At 43.7% G+C, this 17,472-nt stretch overlaps 1 protein-coding gene across 1 annotated transcript in view; it reads left to right on the top strand.

Moving 5' to 3' along the window:
- EFEMP1 (EGF-like fibulin extracellular matrix protein 1) overlaps positions 1-17,472 on the top strand; it is an 84,633-nt gene that overhangs the window by 23,077 nt on the left and 44,084 nt on the right. The window contains exon 5 of the mRNA XM_084829284.1: positions 1,047-1,298. Within this exon, the coding sequence (XP_084685410.1) occupies positions 1,047-1,298 (252 nt within the window). The remainder of the gene's footprint in view (positions 1-1,046; positions 1,299-17,472) is intronic.

Here is a 17,472-nt window from a genome sequence, read left to right as displayed (position 1 = left end):
AAGCCCAGAAGGGCCCCCCAGCAACTAGTATTGAGAGGCATACGCCTCCGATACTGGAGGTAATATTTAGCCATCATGACTGGTAGCCATTGACAGCCTTGTCCTCCATGAATTTTTCTAATGCCTCTTTGTCAACTAGCCATTTGTCAGCTAGCCATTGACAGCCTTCTCCTCCATGGATTTGTCTAATGCCTCTTTAAAGCCATCCAAGTTGGCAGCCATCATGACATTTTCCAAGCAAGCACTCAATGCTGCACCTTCCCAGGTCCCACAGACTCCACCAAAGCCTTTTTAACGTTCGTACTCCTGGATCAGAGAACTAGCAAAGAGCGCTGTACACTGAATCAGTCTTGTGATATACTACTTTAACATCTGCCGCACAAAGCACTGGGATTGGAGAACCCTGGTAAAACCATTCACTCAGATTAGAAGAATGAGCTGCCACTCATAAAACCACACCCCCTCTTCTTCCTGTCCCCGCCTTGGTGTTGTCTTTATATGGAAAATTTGGGGGGACGTGTATCAGTTTTCAGAGACACACTGTCTGTGTCTTTGTGTCCCTTGGAACCTTGAACCTCCAGAAGTGTTCAGATTCTGATTTGGTCCACTTTGGAAGAGCCCTGCTTCCATTTGGACATCTCCGAATCTATGTGAATCATTCTGATTCAGCTCAGGATTCTTGCACATCTAGCCATTCTCTTTTTTGGAAGGACCTTCTGTTAATTTATTTATTACATTTCTATACCACCCAGTAGCCAAAGCTCTCTAAACAATTCACAACAATTAAAACTATAAAATACAACATGATAAAATACAATATAAAAGTTAAAAAAATTAAAACGACAGTATGAAATAAAAACAAAAATAAAACCTGGCAGCGGTGCAAAGATTTCAAATAAACTAACATTTAAAACAACATAATATTCTCAAAACCGCTGTCTCTTTGAGCCAGTTATCTGCAATAGAAGCAGAAGACCATGTGTATTCATAGCATCCCAAGTACGTTCCACTGCTGATGTCCATCTTCATGTTGTTAATAACCACAGATATCGACGAATGTGAAATCGTTCCAGATGCCTGTAAAGGCGGGATGAAATGCGTTAATCACTTTGGAGGATACCTCTGTTTGCCCAAAACAGCTCATATCATTGTCAATAATGGTGAAGACCAAACACCTCCTGAAACCACCAGTGGCCGAAATGGTAATCCCATCATTCGTCGGACCCCTGCAGATCACATGCCATCACGGATACAGTGTGCAGCTGGGTATGAGGCGAGCGATCACAATGTGTGCCAAGGTAAGGCAGTCCTCTTAAGCTGAACTTTACGTCCCTGCAGTACAGAGTAACAGGAAGGGCCTTGGGCATTTAGCTCAGGGGGCAAAAAGGAGCTGAACAGCCTACGGCTGTATCAGAGAAGGCAATGCAGAATCATAGAATAGTAGGGTTGGAAGGGGCCTCCAAGGCCACTGAGTCCAACCCCCTGCTCAATGTAGGAATCCAAGTCAGAGCATCCCCGACAGATGGCTGTCCAGCCTCGTCTTGAACGCCTCCAGTGTGGGAGAGCCCACCACCTCCCCAGGTAATTGGTTCCATTGTCGTATTGCTCTAACAGTCAGGAGGTTTTTCCTGAGGTTCAGCCAGAATCTGGCTTCCTATCACTTGAGCCTATTATTCCGTGTAAATAATTAGGTGTAAATAATTAGGTTAGGTTGCAGCAGAGTTCGATGGGTTGGATGGCAATGGATCAGATCCCATTGCATGTGTTTCACCGTTGCAACGGAAGATACTGGATAATCTCGGGCATTGAGAAATTGACTGTAGAACATCGGTCCATCGGACTGTAGAACTGGTGGACCCATCAGTTTACAAGCTGACCTAAGCAAAAATGACCCCTGGACCTCCCACAGTTGTTCACCCCTGTCTTAAGAGAAGGAGAAAAAGTTGGAAAGAAAAAATATGGGAACCTTCTCTGACACTAGAACCTGAGGTCACCCAATGGAATTGATTTGTGGTAGTTGGCTGCCACAAGCCATGGTGATCCACTCTGTGGAACTCCCTCCCTAGGGAACTCCGCCATGCCCCCTCTTCAATGGGCTTCTGCCATGCATTGAAAACTTGGTTGTTCAGGCAGGCATTTGGGGTGGGTTAGGGTATTTTTAGAAATACGATGTTTTAACGTTTAATTTTACCGTTTTAAAGTGTTTGTACTGTTGTACATCGCCCAGAGTGGCCGGGTGACTGGCCAGATGGGCGATTAAGAAATTAAATAAATAAATAAATACGTGGCCTTAAAAGTGGACTGGATAAATTCACGGAGGAGAGGTCTCATCAGCACCTGTTGGCTGTGTTAGCCAAATGGAACCTCAAGTTTCAGAGGCAGTAAAGTTCAGAGGAGCAGTGGAGGAGGAATGTTTCCGTGATGCTTCCCACAACCACAGAAGCGCTATAAGAAACAAGATGCTGGTCAGATCCTGCTTACGTTCTTAGGGGAAGAGTGAAGGTGAATGTAGGAGAAAGGGAAATGCAGGTAGAGAGGGAAAGACAGACATACACTAAAGTTTTGAAAAGGAGTCCCATATTACAGGTGGGGCTAAAAGGTGACTTCTGGGTCTACAGAGGTTGACAGCTACTGCTCCAGAACAGGGGTGGGCAGGAGGTGGGTTTCCAGATGTTTTAGACCTCAACTCCCATAAGCCCTTGCCAGTATGGCCGGTAGACAGGAATGCTGGGAGTTGAAGTCCAAAACATCTGGAGATCTACCTTCTACCCACCCCTGCGCGAGTGACCCAGCTTTGTGTCATAGGGCACTGTCTCCTGGGAAATTCTCCTATGCCGCCCCTTTTAAAATACTGGAGCAGTGCATGAGCATTTCCATGTGATGTTTCAATTGGATGATCACAAGACTTAACACTGAATGCGCAGAGATTAAAGAAGCTGGTCTTACAAACAGTGGAAGCCACTCTGTATAGAGTCAGGCTGTTGGTCCACCTAGCTCGGTATCGTCAATTTGACTGGCAGCAGCTCTCCAGGGTTTCAGACAGGAATCTTTCCCAGCCCTGCTTGAAGATGCCTGGGACCTTCTCCATGGAAAGCATGTGCTCTACCGCTGACCTACAGCCCTTCCTCTGTTTTCAGTGGAGACTGGTGGCTCTGATGTCAGTGCGGTGGTGAATCCACTCTGGGTTTCAGTCAGAACCAGTCAGAACTCTAAAGGAGCTATCCAAGAGCACCTTTAGAGTTCTGGCTGATTCTGACTGAAACTCGGAGTGAATTCCCATCCCACAGAGATTGGAGTCATCAGCCTCCGCTGTCTGTTTTTATTTAGCTTGGGGTATAAAAAAAGGTGGCAAAAGGGGCATAAACCAGTCAAAGAGGTGACTCAAAAGAGCGGGGAGGGAATTGTATGGTTAATGAAGCCAGTGGATGTATGGAAACTGGACATAAGAACAGTTTGCTACAATTCTGAAGAAGTGAGTTTGATCCTGCAGCTACTGACATAAATACTTCTCTGCTGTAACAAGGATTAATAAAGTCAACTGTTGCTGCATATACGTGGTCATGTTGTTCGTTTGGTAGGATAAATACGAGAAAGGGATAGGTTCCACTTGGTGGAGGGGGCACCCCTTGCGGCAGGGGCCTTTTGGTGCATTCTCATCCTGTGTTTTTTCCCTTGCATCTGGCCTGTGCAAGTTGTGACCCCTTGGGCATGTAGCCCTTTTAGCACTACTGGTAGTAAAGCGGTGCTTTGCTTCGTGGCCCTCTCTGGGGTTGTATAGAACAGCATTGCCCCCTCTAATAGTTTAGCCTTGTGCCCCTGTGCCAACAGAAATGGAGCCAAAATGGGGCCATGGAGAAACAAGAGGGAGGTATCAGCATGCTCAGGGGGATCCCAAGGTTTGCAGAAATACAAAAAAAAAGTCTTAAAAAAAACCAAAGGGGCCAACTCTAAAAAGAACCCCACCCCAATGAGGGGCGAGCATGCTCAGGAGATTCCAGGAGCCACGGGTTGTCAAGTGTCAGAAATGAAAACAAGAAAACGGGAGAGAGTGAATCGGCTTCCTTGATTCCCTACTGGTTAGTATCCTAGAGGAAGGCATGGCTGGCAGCTGGAACCCTGAGCAGTAGCACTCCTCTTGTGGGGTGAGGATACACTGCAGCATTGTTTCAGGTCTTCTTGGAATACGAAGTATAGCGTACAGCATAAGAGTGTTACGCTATTTTTTGCTTCCCAAGGCAGGCAGAAGAACTAGAACAAGTCCCTGGTGGCCCAGCCTCCATGGCTGGGATTGTGCTCAGCATGAGCATTTATTTATTTATTTATTTATTAAATTTATTAATCGCCCATCTGACTGGTCACCCAGCCACTCTGGGCGATGTACAACCCCCATAAAACAATTTAAAACAATAAAATTTTACCATAATTTTTTTTTTTTTAATACCCTAACCCACCCCAAATGCCTGCCTGAACAACCACGTTTTTAATGCACGACGGAAGCTCATTAAAGAGGGGGCATGACGGAGTTCCCTAGGGAGGGAGTTCCACAGAGTGGGGGCCACCACAGAGAAGGCCCTCTCCCTCGTCCCCATCAGTCTAGCTGTCCTGGCTGATGGGACAGAGAGAAGGCCATCTGAGGCTGATCTTGTTAAGCGGCCTGTCTGGTGTTGCTGGAGGTGCTCACAAGTTGTACAGGCTGGCCCTATATCGTGTTGTTATTTCTGAGAAACCCATGAAGCTTGAAACCCATGGAAATCAATGGTGGTTTGGGCAGCGTTAGGTGTGTGTGTGTGTTTAGGGTATGGATCCTATCCAGCATGTTTAAATTCTGATTCATAAAATAAACTCACAGCAGTGTCCATTAATGGTAACTTAATTTGAGAGTGACTTGTTTGTCCGTAAATGAGGTTGACACTGCTTCTATGAATACTGAGAAAGTAACTATAGCAATTTAATACAGCTTGTCTTAATTATAGCCACTTAACCACTATTTAATATAATTAGATGGGGAAGATTCTTATTTTTTAGTTGTTGAAGTCAGAGAATGAAAATAATGAATAGCCTGAGTTTTGGAAGATGGGTTTGCTGACGTGTGCTTGGATCCCCCATTAGACAAGTGTTTATGAATCAAAAGCGGAATTTGGCTCCAGGTCTTTTCTTTCACAAAAATGATACACGCCGAAGGAACAGATGTTAAAGTAAACTATTTATACAAACAATAAAATGGGAAACAGCCTCCAGAGTTTACAGCAGTGTTGCAAGCCTTATTCCTGATTGTGCAAAAAAAAAAATTACCATTGCTAATATCCTGGGAATTTTGGCCTGGGGAGTGGTGGAGGTACACTCATATGAATGTTGCTCATTAGCTAGTTTGGTGTTGTTTTTTAAACAACGGCAAGCTTCAAACTGGATGTTCGTGCAGATCTACAAACCAAAGGATCAGAGCCAAAGGATCAGAGTGTGGGAGAATATAGCTTACTAGCAGAGCACAACTGCTAATATGGGGAGGGACTGTGGATCAGGGGCAGAGCATGTGCTTTGCAGGCAGAAAGTGCCACATTTGATCCCCCTCATCCCCACCAGCAAGTAAAGGGAAAGACCATCCTCCCAGGGACTTTGGATAGCCGCTGTCCATCAACATGGAGTCAGTGCTGGACTAGATGGGCAAATACTCTGACCTGGTATAAGGCAGCTTCCTGTGTGTGCTCCACATGTTTGACGTGCAAAAGGTCTCTGGCTGAACCTTCAGAGCCAAAGGACACCAAGAAGCAGGGCTGGGGTCTCTCGCCCCTGGACAGAGCCGTAAATCAGTGGTAGAGCACATATCCTGCTTGTGGCTTCCTGGCCGACAGCTGGTTGGCCACTATGTGAACAGAATATTGGATGAGATGGACCCTTGGTCTGATCCAGAAGGGCACTTCTTATGTTCTTCTGCAGATGGTCCCAGCTTCTCCAGCTAGGCCTAGGAAAGAATCCACCCTGAAAACCATGGAGAGCTTCTGCCAGTCAGTATGGACAATCCCAGGCTAGATGGACTAATGTAGTGAAAATATATATACATAAAACAATAAGAAAGAATAATGTTATTGTGCTGTTGGTTATTTTTGGTATGTTAGGCCTTTATAACACAACAACATTGCATTCTTTCTTATTGTTTTAATGTATATACTTTTTAACTACATAGATTAAAAAATATTAGGTTCTGTTATATTTATATTTATTGTCACCAGTAAGTTCAGCCCAGTTTTTTTTGTTGTTACATTTCTAAGGGTTGGGAGAAATTTCCTGTTTTGGTTTGGTCTGCTTGATGGACCAATGGTCTAATCCAGTATAAAGCAGCTTCCTATGTTCCTATTTTCTCTGAAGACCACCACCAGCCAGCACAGAGAGCACCGGGCCAGTTGCAGTGGTTTGCACATTTGGGAAACGTGCACAGTCAGGGCTCCAGAAAGCGCTGTAACTGCGTTCAGCCAAACAGGGTTACAGCCTCACCGCCCTTCCCTGTCAACGCAGAAACGTTGTGGGTGGATCACAGGGGCCCATCACCCCTCCACACATCTGTTTTTTGAATGCCTGAAGAGGGCTATAGATACATATGAATGTGTGTTTTGCCAAAATCACATTGTAATGTGAATGTAAAACTTTCATTGCCCAGAATGCCCATCCGAGCAACACGGCACCTCTCTTCCACTTGCTGTTTTACATTGGCCGTGATTGTATGTTAACATAAACAGCATGCTGGAAGCTCAATGGTTGATAGAAATCTTACGTGTGGAACCTAGGACATAGGATTGGCTCTCCAGGGTCATGTGACTCTCCAGGACCCTTTGAATTCTGCCCCTAGTGTTTGGGTGCCTACAGTTTCCCGTACCAGAGTGCAGATAATGGATCATTGGTGTAGGGTTCCTGATTTCATCCTCGCAGTATGTAACGGAGTGAGCACTCTCTGGAAGAAATGCAAGATACTTTGCGATTCTGGTTTTATTACTTTTTTTAGGGGGGGAAATGAAACCTCCTTAAAAGCTCTCTTGGGTAGAAAGGCGTAAGTTGCATTTATAACCTGAAATGTATATTAATATGGGTGGCTGGCATCTATATGGAGGAATGGATAGGACACCTTTAGACCACATGAAAAGAAATTTGAGAAAGGTTTGGACCAAAATATGAACTGAATTGCTACATTTAGGGTGCAATCCTATGCATGTTTAGATAGAAACATACACAGGATTGCGCCTTTACGGTGTAATCCTAGACACATCTACTCAGAACTAAGCCCCATTGAATTTAATGGGACTTACTCCCAGGAAACAATTATAGGATTGCAGTTTCAGTGTATACCACGATATAACTTGCAAAAGGTACCCTATTTTGCAGCTCTGTTGTGAATGAACTGCTATTAAAAGGACTTAATTCACAGGATTCCACCAGCAGTGGGGTATCTAGAGAATATTTGACATATAGTTACACTTGAGCCTATTCTCGTAATTGAGCATGTTCATTCTGAGCACAGCAAAATTAGATTTTGTGTTCATATTCCTCGTTAATAAAAATAAGAAATTGTGGGATTTTTTTCTTAATGAATTCTTAAGTCATGGATATCCTACTGCAGGGGTGGAGTTCCTGTGGCCCTCCAGATTTTGTTAGACTACAACTCCCATCATTCCCACCATTGCCGACGCTGGCTTGGGCTAATGGGAGTTGGAGTCCAATAACATCTGAAGGGCCACACGTTCCCCACCCCTGCCCTATTGTAACCATACTGGGCTAACAAAGAACTTCCTGTTTTAATAATAAAGACTTTCCACTTTTTTATTTTGATGAAATGCCTTCTACAGAGTTAAAAACTAAATTAATTAAATCAAATCGGTGGACAAAACAGAAATTATTATTTTTTGTTCCTTTATTTTTTTTTCTTAAACCATTATATTTTATGTGTATTTTTTATAATGAATTAGTACTATTTCATTTTTAAAAATAAATAGCAAAAAATGAGAAGAAAACAATATTTAAAGGCTTCTTTCTGTAGGAACAGAAACTGACATGGGGGCAATTAAGAGAAACTATTCAAGGGGCAATTACAGCACAATCCTATGCCTATCTACTCAGAAGTAGTTTCATTGAGTTCAAGGGAACTTACTTCCAGGTAAGTGTGTGTAGGACTGGAGCTTTAACAGGCTATTCATCACTAATCCTCCAGCCATACTCAACAGAAAGCAATAAAACAGGTAGGACCTGCCATTAGGAAACTTTTAATTAAAGGCACACTAGACAGGCTGGCTCAGCAAATGCTTCTCTAAAATTGCTAAATGTCAGGTCTGAGGGAAAAAATGGAGGACAACTGAGAATTTGTTGGAATGCAATGGACTGACAATGGCATCGAGTGGATTCCTTGCTTTTTTAAAAAAGTGAGTGAACATTGCATGGCAATTCATGGAAACAACCCATGACATCACAGCAACTCAACCAATGAGAACTAGGAGGCTGGCTGATGACAGGCTGCAGGTAGTTTGTAATCCATTACTTAGAGATAAATTTTCACATGGTTCAAATCCATTTTCTCAAAGTCCCCTTTTTTAGAGATGGCCTGTAACGGATGAATGTCCTAGTAATTAGAATGGATAAGCAGAAAATTATTGTGTAGATATTCAGGAAAGGTATATTAAGGAAACATGCTGTATCCTGAAGAGCGCCATTCTACCTTATTCAATGTATGTTTTGACTGAACTAAAAATACAAAAGGGATTTGCAAATTATAGAGCGATTGGGCAGCTTTGCCTCCATGTGGTGATTATAAAATAGCTTCTATACTAATTAACATTTTTGTGTTTTATTTGCTGCCATGTTGTTGTTCTCAAACCATGGTAAAAGTGGGTTCTTTTGTTGTAAGTATAGTGGGGAGATATCTGATTTTTGTTACGTATAATTAGATGGCAAAATACTTTGCTTTGAAGCTTAAAAAAAAGGATGTCATGGAAAACAACTTGTGTTAGACACTTATTTTTGTAAGCTATAAATGCTAACAGGATAACATTCTTGAGAGCTTGCAAGGCCTTTCATCCGATAATAACACAAGTTCGAGATCTCTTAATGAAGTTGGGGGTTGGTGGGGGAGTTAGTCTAAAAGGACACAGTTGACATATTTGGGGCATAATCATTCCTGAGGAACCATCAATTTGGATGGCTTTAAAAGGGGATTGGACAAATTAATGGGGCTATGAATGGCTACTAGTCCTGAAGGTTATATGCTACCTCCAGTATCAGAGGCAGTGTGCCTATGTACACCAATTGCTGGGGAACATGGGCAGGAGGGTGCTGTTGCATTCCTGCCCTGCTTGTGGGTAGCTGGTTATCCCCTGTGTGAACAGAACGCTGGACTAGATGGACCTTGGGTCTGATCCAGCAGGGCTTTTCTTGCGTTCTTATGTTATTAACCTTGGGAAATGTAGTTCTGGGAAGAGCAAGTCATAACAGTTAAATTGATATAAAATTGATATTGCTTAAGATGTCAGGTGTAGGCTAAAAAAGTGACTGTTTTATGAAAAGGTGTTTCTCACTTAAGTCACATGATTGGATACTGATACTTCTTAAAGTTTGGCCTAGGGAGCTAAACCAGTAATTGTGGAGGGAGCCCTGATCTTTCCTTCATTGCCCCACAAATGCATATCTTAGGGCTGCTTTGAAGAGTACAGGAAGGGGTGTGATCTTCCAAGAACTTTGTTCCACCGCTGAGGCCCTGCTCCAGGTCTTCCTGCCTGCAGCAGGCACTAAAGAAACAAGGCCTCTTCAGTTGTGGTGCCATCATTTGGATGCCACTTTCCTGGCCCCATCCCTGCTTGTGTTTTGATGAGCAGTGAAGGCAGTTTTATTTTTTTAAGCAGGATGCTGCTATTAATAAGGATTTGACTGCCACAGCTGCTGCTTTTCGTGGTAAATCTGATCATTTAAATTTAATTTAAATTGTTGTTTTATTGTTGCTTCACGGCCTTTTGTGTTATTCTTGCTTGACTGTCACCATGATTATTTCCCATAGAAAGTTCAGGTAGAAGAAGCCAAACAAACTGGTGAGAGTGATTTTTGCATCCTCCTTCTGTGTTTCTGCTGTAATGTTCAGAAGGAGAAAATGCGCATCTTCCCATTGATGCACATATGAGCATTTCCCTTGGCAGAAAATGCACAAGTTTCCTCTTTGAATATTGCAGTGGTATATTAAATATATTGTCAGGGGAGAGACAAACGACTGGTGTGGTGTAGTCGTAAAGGGTGGCAGGTCCTCAGGCCTAACTTCATTTCTGCCTCAGATTCACCGGGTGCCCCTTGGAAAAATGGCTACAATAATTGTATTGGCCTTGCTTGCATCATGACACTGAGCTCCCTTACAAAGCTGTTGTAAGGATTATTGAGATAATTTTTGTGAAGCATGTTGAGTATTCTATTATTACAAATGGGAGCCGCAACAAAGTGTTGCAGTATGGAGTGCTCCTGATTGTTCCCATCACTCCTCCATGCTGCTCCAATCCATTCTGTCACCCAGTTTTCCATTCTCCCCGCCTCCACACACACACACACACACACACACACCCCATTCAGTCAGCATTCTGTGGCCACTCAGTCCTCATTGGAATGTTTTGGGGGGGTTCCCTCCTTGGGTTTTTTTTCATAAACATTTTTTGTACTTTGGCAAAGCTTGGGGTTCCCCAGAGCCTGCTGGTACCGCTCCCTTGTGCGTGGGTGGTGCTATATTAGCTACATAAGGAACGACACTCATGCCTGAACATTGGAAATAGAAGGAATGATAGCAAGCCTGCACAATTCCTGACTCACCAGGCTGAATGCAGGTGTGCACATGATGCATAGCCTGCCAGATGTGCCTACCCCATTTTTTGCAGCAACAGGCAGGCAGCAAACACAGGAAGTTTAAGGTGCTCTGGCTGGACCACCTCACATAGCTGGTGGGATGTGTTCAGCTCAGTGGGTCAGAAGTGGCACAGGCCAGCATTATGCCCATGCATAGTATAACTGGTGTTAGTATTCATTCGGACCAGCCCCATCAGCATATAATAATGATTACCTACCTTATAAGGCTGTTGTAAGGATTACCAAGATAATGCACGTGAAGTTCTTTGAAGAAATGTACTGTGTAAGGGCCAGACTAGATGAGATGCATGTACAGTCTCCTGGGGTGAATGTATGTGTGTGATCAGGACCATCATTGGCTAATGCTACATTTGGGGAGCTGCCAGGATCCCAATACCTTGCCAGGGCCCACGGCTGACACCTACCTAGTACCCCTTTGAAGAGCAGCAGGATCCAGGAGCAGTCTTTTTCGTTTCCCACAATGCACACAATGTTGCATCACAGTGCATTGTGGCTACTTAAAATGGTGACTCAGTTGCCTGCTGCTGTCTCCAGATAAGACAGAGGAGGCCCGCTGCCACTGGGATGGAGGTTGCCAGTGGACACTTTGCAAAGCACCCCCCTCAGATCTGGAACTGGAAGTCTGTGTGTTTTTATTGAAATGTAACAGGGGCTGTGAGTTTGACTGGAGCAGAAGAGAGGGTGACTGTTGATGTTGCTGACACCAGACACCACATCTCAGGGGGAGGGTTCGCTGGATCCCCTGCATTTTATGAAAGATACTAGCAGCTGCCCAAATCAGATTGGTAAATTTGCACTGGGCATGTGGCTTAACTCGTTCCATCTGCAGGCGATATTTCTTGACTAAAACCTACCCCCAAATTACAATTTTCACCATGGAGGATGTGAAACATACAGGTATCTTAAGTTTGGCCCTAAAACAGCATTCAGACATCTACGTGCTTCTATATATCTTTGACCAGGACTTTGGGATCTTTTCCGAAGCCAGCAGGAGCGAATCTATTCCCATATATTTCTACGCAAGTAGAGAGCGAAATCATTTTTCCCCACCAATATATTTAAATTCCTGGCATTCCTTATCTGTCAGAACAAAGTAGTCAGCTCTCCACAGTGATGAAATGTGTATTTCAAGCTTGTTAGTGTATTTCATGTTTGAACCTGCAGCCTTGGGGGAAAATTATTCCATCAGGATCATTAAAGTCAACTGAGGCTGGTAACAAAACAATTCAGGCTTCATTGCTATTCAGTCAGCAACTCAAAACCCCAAACTAATGTTTCTGTTTTAGTTAGTAACTGACCATTTCAGAGGCTCAAAGCAAGTAATAAAATAAAACCCTTATCAGTAAGAAAGCCTGACTCTCGTGCCATCCAAGTCTTGGCCTCTAAGAGCCAATTCAATCATGCAGAAATCACATGTAGTACAGCCCTTCCTGAACCGTACCACTTCAAAACACAGGTTTGACTACTCATCCATATCAACGAAAGCTTACCTATACCTGGAAAGCCAGCAGCTCAGGGAATAGCCTATGCTAAAACCTTTCTGTGAAACATGCTAGCTTTTCATGCGAACTTACTAGGCTTGCGGGCTATGTGCTACTTCTAGTACCAGAGGCGGTATGCCTATGTACACTAGTTTCTGGGGAACATGGGCAGGATGGTGCTTTTGCACTCATGTCCTGCTTGTGGTTTCCTGGTCTAACAGCTGGTTGGCCACTGTGTGAACAGAATGCTGGACTAGATGGACCCTTGGGTCCCTCCAGCAGATTAGATGGACCCTTGGGTCCATCCAGCAGGGCTGTTCTTAAGTTCTTATGGTCATATGCAGAGAGTCCTTTACATCAGGGACCTTTCCAACACAACTCCCCCACTTCGAGTCTGAAGTGTTACAATTTGGGCTATTGCCCAGTTAAAAAATCTTCGTCAGTTACTTATTTTACAATGCAATCTTACGTATGTCTACTTAGGAATGTCGCGGACGTCCAATATGGGAGTGGAGTCTGACGGACTCCGCCCTGCTCAGCCTGCCGGACTGGGGTCCACAGACCCTGTCAGCTGCTCGCCACATAAGTGGCTGGATGGGCCGACGAGTGCCCGTTGACTGCCACACAGCTGCCCAGTCCCTGAGCAGGCCACCATTTTGTGTGAAAATGGCAGCTTGTTATTCTGCATAAAAGGCCTTTTACAAAAATGGCAGCCATAAAGCCACCTGTTACACAAGATTAGAGGTCTGAATGGACCACGGTGAGCGGGGGCAGGCAGCAGCGAAGGTTTGGCAATCAGAAACAAAGGTAAATCCATCCATCCCTATGTCTGCTGAGAAATAGGTCCTATGGAGTTGAATGGGACTTACTACCAAGTTAGGTGGGTACAGGATTGCAGCTTTAATAAATTTATCCTGTAGTAAGTCCTATTGAACTCAGTCAGGCTTCCTTCTGAGCAAACATGTGGTAGATTGCACTGTAAATCTACAGAACTTTCCATATGGATAATATAGTTTTGGAGGGAAAAAGCATACTTTGTTTTTAGATGATGTACATATGCATTGCAGCAGGCGCCATATTGGTTAGAGATAAGCAAGACTACCTCTCCTAAGAATGTTGCCTTAGGCAGTTTTTGTAAATATTTCTATTAAAATATTTTAAAATGTAAGTTAAAAAGAAAAATACCCTTTTAGTTCAATCTAACAGGTTAATCAACTAAAGCTGCCTTCCCCAACCTGGTACTCTCCAGATCTGTTGGATTACATCCCCCAGCAGGGCCTTTTCTGCTGTGGCACCTCAGCTGTGGAATGAGCTCCCCAGAGAGGTTTGCCTGGTGCCTGCGTTGTACTCCTTCCAGAGCCAGGTGAAGACCTTTTTATTCTCCCAGTATTTTAGCATTTTAGCTTCCTAATCTTTTAGCTCTGGTGTTTTAAATCTGTATTTTAAACCTCTGCATTGCTGCTAGATTTTATGCTGGTTGTACAGTTATATTGTGGTTTTAAGCATTCATATTTTATATTGTTTTATGCTGCACTCTGTGGTTTTAATTTTTGTGAACTGCTCAGAGAGCTTCAGCTATTGGGCGGTATAGAAATGAAATAAATACAAATAAAATAAATAAAAATAATTGGGGGATGGTGGGAGTTGTAGTCCAACACATTTGGAGGGCACCAGGCTTGGCAAGGCTGGACTAAACCACATTCCACAAGCTGAACTAAACATTGCAATCCTAGCTAGAAATCTAGGAAAGACTATACCATGTGACATTTCTACGGTTTGAAATGCCAAATTAAAACAATCTATAGGGTGTTGCAATAGCTGAAGGCGCCAAACCATTATCAGTATTAGTTTCTTGTTGAACATTAGCCTGTTCCTGTGATTACAAAGACATGGATGATGGTTGCTAGGTCCAATGAAAGTCCCAACCACCACCACCACCCCAGTCACCGTCATTACCTCGGTCTTGTTTGAATTAAGTCTCGGTCTGCTTGCAGTTCTCCATTTCTGAAAGCATCAAACAAAACATAGTAGAAAATTGCAAGATGACGACACAAGGCAACATTCAGAGCTGGTTTCTTCTACTGGGGCAACTTGTGGAGAAAACGTATCTGTGTTTGTTTCTCACCTGCTCAATGTGAACGCTTGTCAATAAGCAGGGGTGCCTCTACACCGGGCTTTTACTCCGGGGCAGGTCAAGGTCCCTCGTGATAGATGATAAAGTGGTTTTTGCCCCTAAAAAGTGGAGTTCCAAGGAGTCGTTTTACTGTGATTCTTTGGGCTTGCTGTGGGTTCCCCCACGGTTGCGGGCCGTCTGTTCTTTCCCTGACCTGACTTCGCATCATGCAGTGGGCGTGTTGTAGGCATGCGTAGTGCCTACGTCACTCTGTGATGCCCCTTTGCTCCCCCATCCCTTTGCAGCTGCACAGTTACAGAGGCACAGAGGGGCGTTTTCATCTATTTAATCACACTTTCACACATTTTTGCAGCTTTGTATCTTCGCAACAGTTGCTTTTGGACTCAGTACCCAAGGGTCGGGGGGGTCTTGGGGGAGGAACAACATCTCTCCGGCCACCATTTCGAAGCGATGGCTAAGCACGTAGCGCTACTTCTTGTGCATGCAAACCATCACGAGAGTCTCGGGCTGGGGAACTGTCAAACTGATGGTGCAGAAATGAAGGCGCACAAAGCACCCACTTTTTACCCAAAAAAGGATGGAAAGACACAGCAGAGCCCCTCAAATACAAAACAGCAACTGAAGTGTCGCACCCCCATACTCACAGGACTGCACAGCTGTGCATTTCAGTAAAATGGCCAAAAAAAGGGGCATGGCGAGTCTGTAAGGGAAACACACAGTACATCACAAGTGTATCGCAGGGCATGCTGATTCGTAGCCACATTGCTGTGCATTTGCGACAGGGTGGGGAGTCAAAGCGGTGCCGATGGGGCCCAGGTTATTACAAAAGCCACCCTGAGTCTCTAGTGCTCTGTCAAGGAGACGGAATCTGTAGTAGTGCTGTAGAACATCTACCCGTCAGGAAGCAGAGAACACAACACAAAAGACTGGATTTCTTTGCAGTTTTGGTAGAAAGCATCCATTGTCTGATCAGCACACAAGCTGGTCTCTGCATTCAGTTTTGCACAACTGTTGACAACTTGGCTTTTGCTTTAGTGACATTATTTATAGGCGCCTGTATGATGCTAATTCCATTTGTGAAACGCCAGGGATGTGCACCAGGACCACAAAAATGTTCCAGCTTTTAAATAACTGTTGCACAATTTTCATGCTTGCCATAAATTGCCATCTGAAAATTTCCAAATCCAGTACTGTGGCTTGATTTTTTTTAAAAAAGCACACATCATCCCCCAAACGTGCATGGTAGCATCTGTTACAGTGCCTATGGAAAAATATATGCACGTAGATTTATATTGCACGCTTTAGAGAAAGTAACTACAAGCTTTCATCCCATAGGTCTGTGCCAAGAGGTTTTACTTGTCTGAGCAATGAAGAGTCTTGCAGCACCTTAAAGACTAACAAATTCTGGCATAAGCTTTCGTGGACGATAGTCCACATCTTCAAATACATGGAATATTATGTAGAGTTTCAGGTTTATATACAGTACTTATGGTAGGGGAGAAGGAAGGTCAGAAGGAAATTAAATGCAAAAAGTGACAATCATATTATTAACAGCAGTTATTCACAGTGCTGTTGTTGCTGATAACACAGACACCCTGGCACTAGGTAAGCCAATTAACATGTGTAGTGTGGCAAAAAAAAAAAAAATCCTTGATCCCAATTCAAGCCTATAGCAATAGAATTAAACCTGTGGATGAATTCTAACTCAGAGTCTAATCTCCCTTTGAAGTTTCTTTGCTCCCCAATGGCCACTTTAAGGTCGGTTCCAGAGTGTTGTGGGAAGCTGAAGTGTTCTCCTGCTGGTTTTTGTATATTGCCATTTCTGATATATGACTTGTGACCATTTATTCTTTTCCGTAGGGACCAGCCTGTTTGCCCTGTGTAGAATGTAGAGGGTGTTGCTGACAGAAGATGGCATATATCTAGAGAAAAGAGTCCATGTTAATTATCTGCGGTTAATTATCTGCTGCAAAGTGTTACAGCAATAAGTAGTTGATTTGTGGCTTGAGCCTGTTTTCATCAAATAACTCTGAAGAGGTTCTTCAGGTCTGTCCAATTGGCTTATTGTACGCTTTCCTACTGATCACCTGCCCCTTCAAAGCTCTTTGGAATCTTGTTGCGCAATGGTGTTGCATTTCTGTTTGTTTTTGTTGGCAACTGGTTTATTCTACCGTTGCACCCACGTCGACAAAATTACAGAGCTCAAAGGCAAAGTGTGTGTGTGTGTGTGTGTGTGTGTGTGTGTTCATGCTGGGTTGTTTCAGCCAAAGCCTGCCTGTAGGTTTCACTTGGCAGAAGTCAGATCACGCAGAAATCTTTCTCTTTTTCCCGCCTAAGCTCTTTGGTATGTGCAGGCCTGTCTGCTGCCCTGTGCGAGAAAAGACGTTGGTCCTTTGGAGACTATCAACCTATCTAGAATAATACAAATTGCCCGGTTGGATCAGAACCTGTTCCAGCAGCCCACCAGATTCCTCAAGGCAATTGCAACCAGAGCATGAGGGTACTATCCTTGCCCTGATGTTTGTCCTCCAGCACCTGGCAATCAGAGATGTAGTAAACTTGGAGAATATTCCATTTAGCTACCATAACTGTAATGCCCACTGATAGACCTGTCATCCATGAATTTTGTCAAATGCTGCAGTTCTGTGCTCATCTTTCTCCACGAGTAAGCCGTATGGGACTCATTAAATATATGCATAGGATCAGGCTGTAATCCTTTATTAAGGCTGCAACTTACTTGGGTGTAAGATGCATTTAATCCAAAAGTAAATCAATAGCAACTCAGTAGTTAATTCTGAGTAAACATGCATATGATTCTGCTTATGCATGTTTACCGCATGCACATATCCCAAGCAAAGCCAGTGGACATTGTGAAAGGAAAATCCATAACTTAAACATGCTGTGTGAAGAAGTACTTTTTTGGCTTGTCCTGATGCTACTGTCAATCAATACTACCAATCAATCAGTTGGGTCACCCTGAGTTCT

This window comes from Heloderma suspectum, chromosome 1, assembly GCF_057233095.1.
Source record: "Heloderma suspectum isolate Gila_16-S chromosome 1, 16-S_ref, whole genome shotgun sequence".
Classification (NCBI taxonomy): Eukaryota; Metazoa; Chordata; class Lepidosauria; order Squamata; family Helodermatidae; genus Heloderma; species Heloderma suspectum.
Note: the sequence above shows the minus strand (reverse complement) of the source record. Positions and strands in the feature narration are given on the sequence as shown.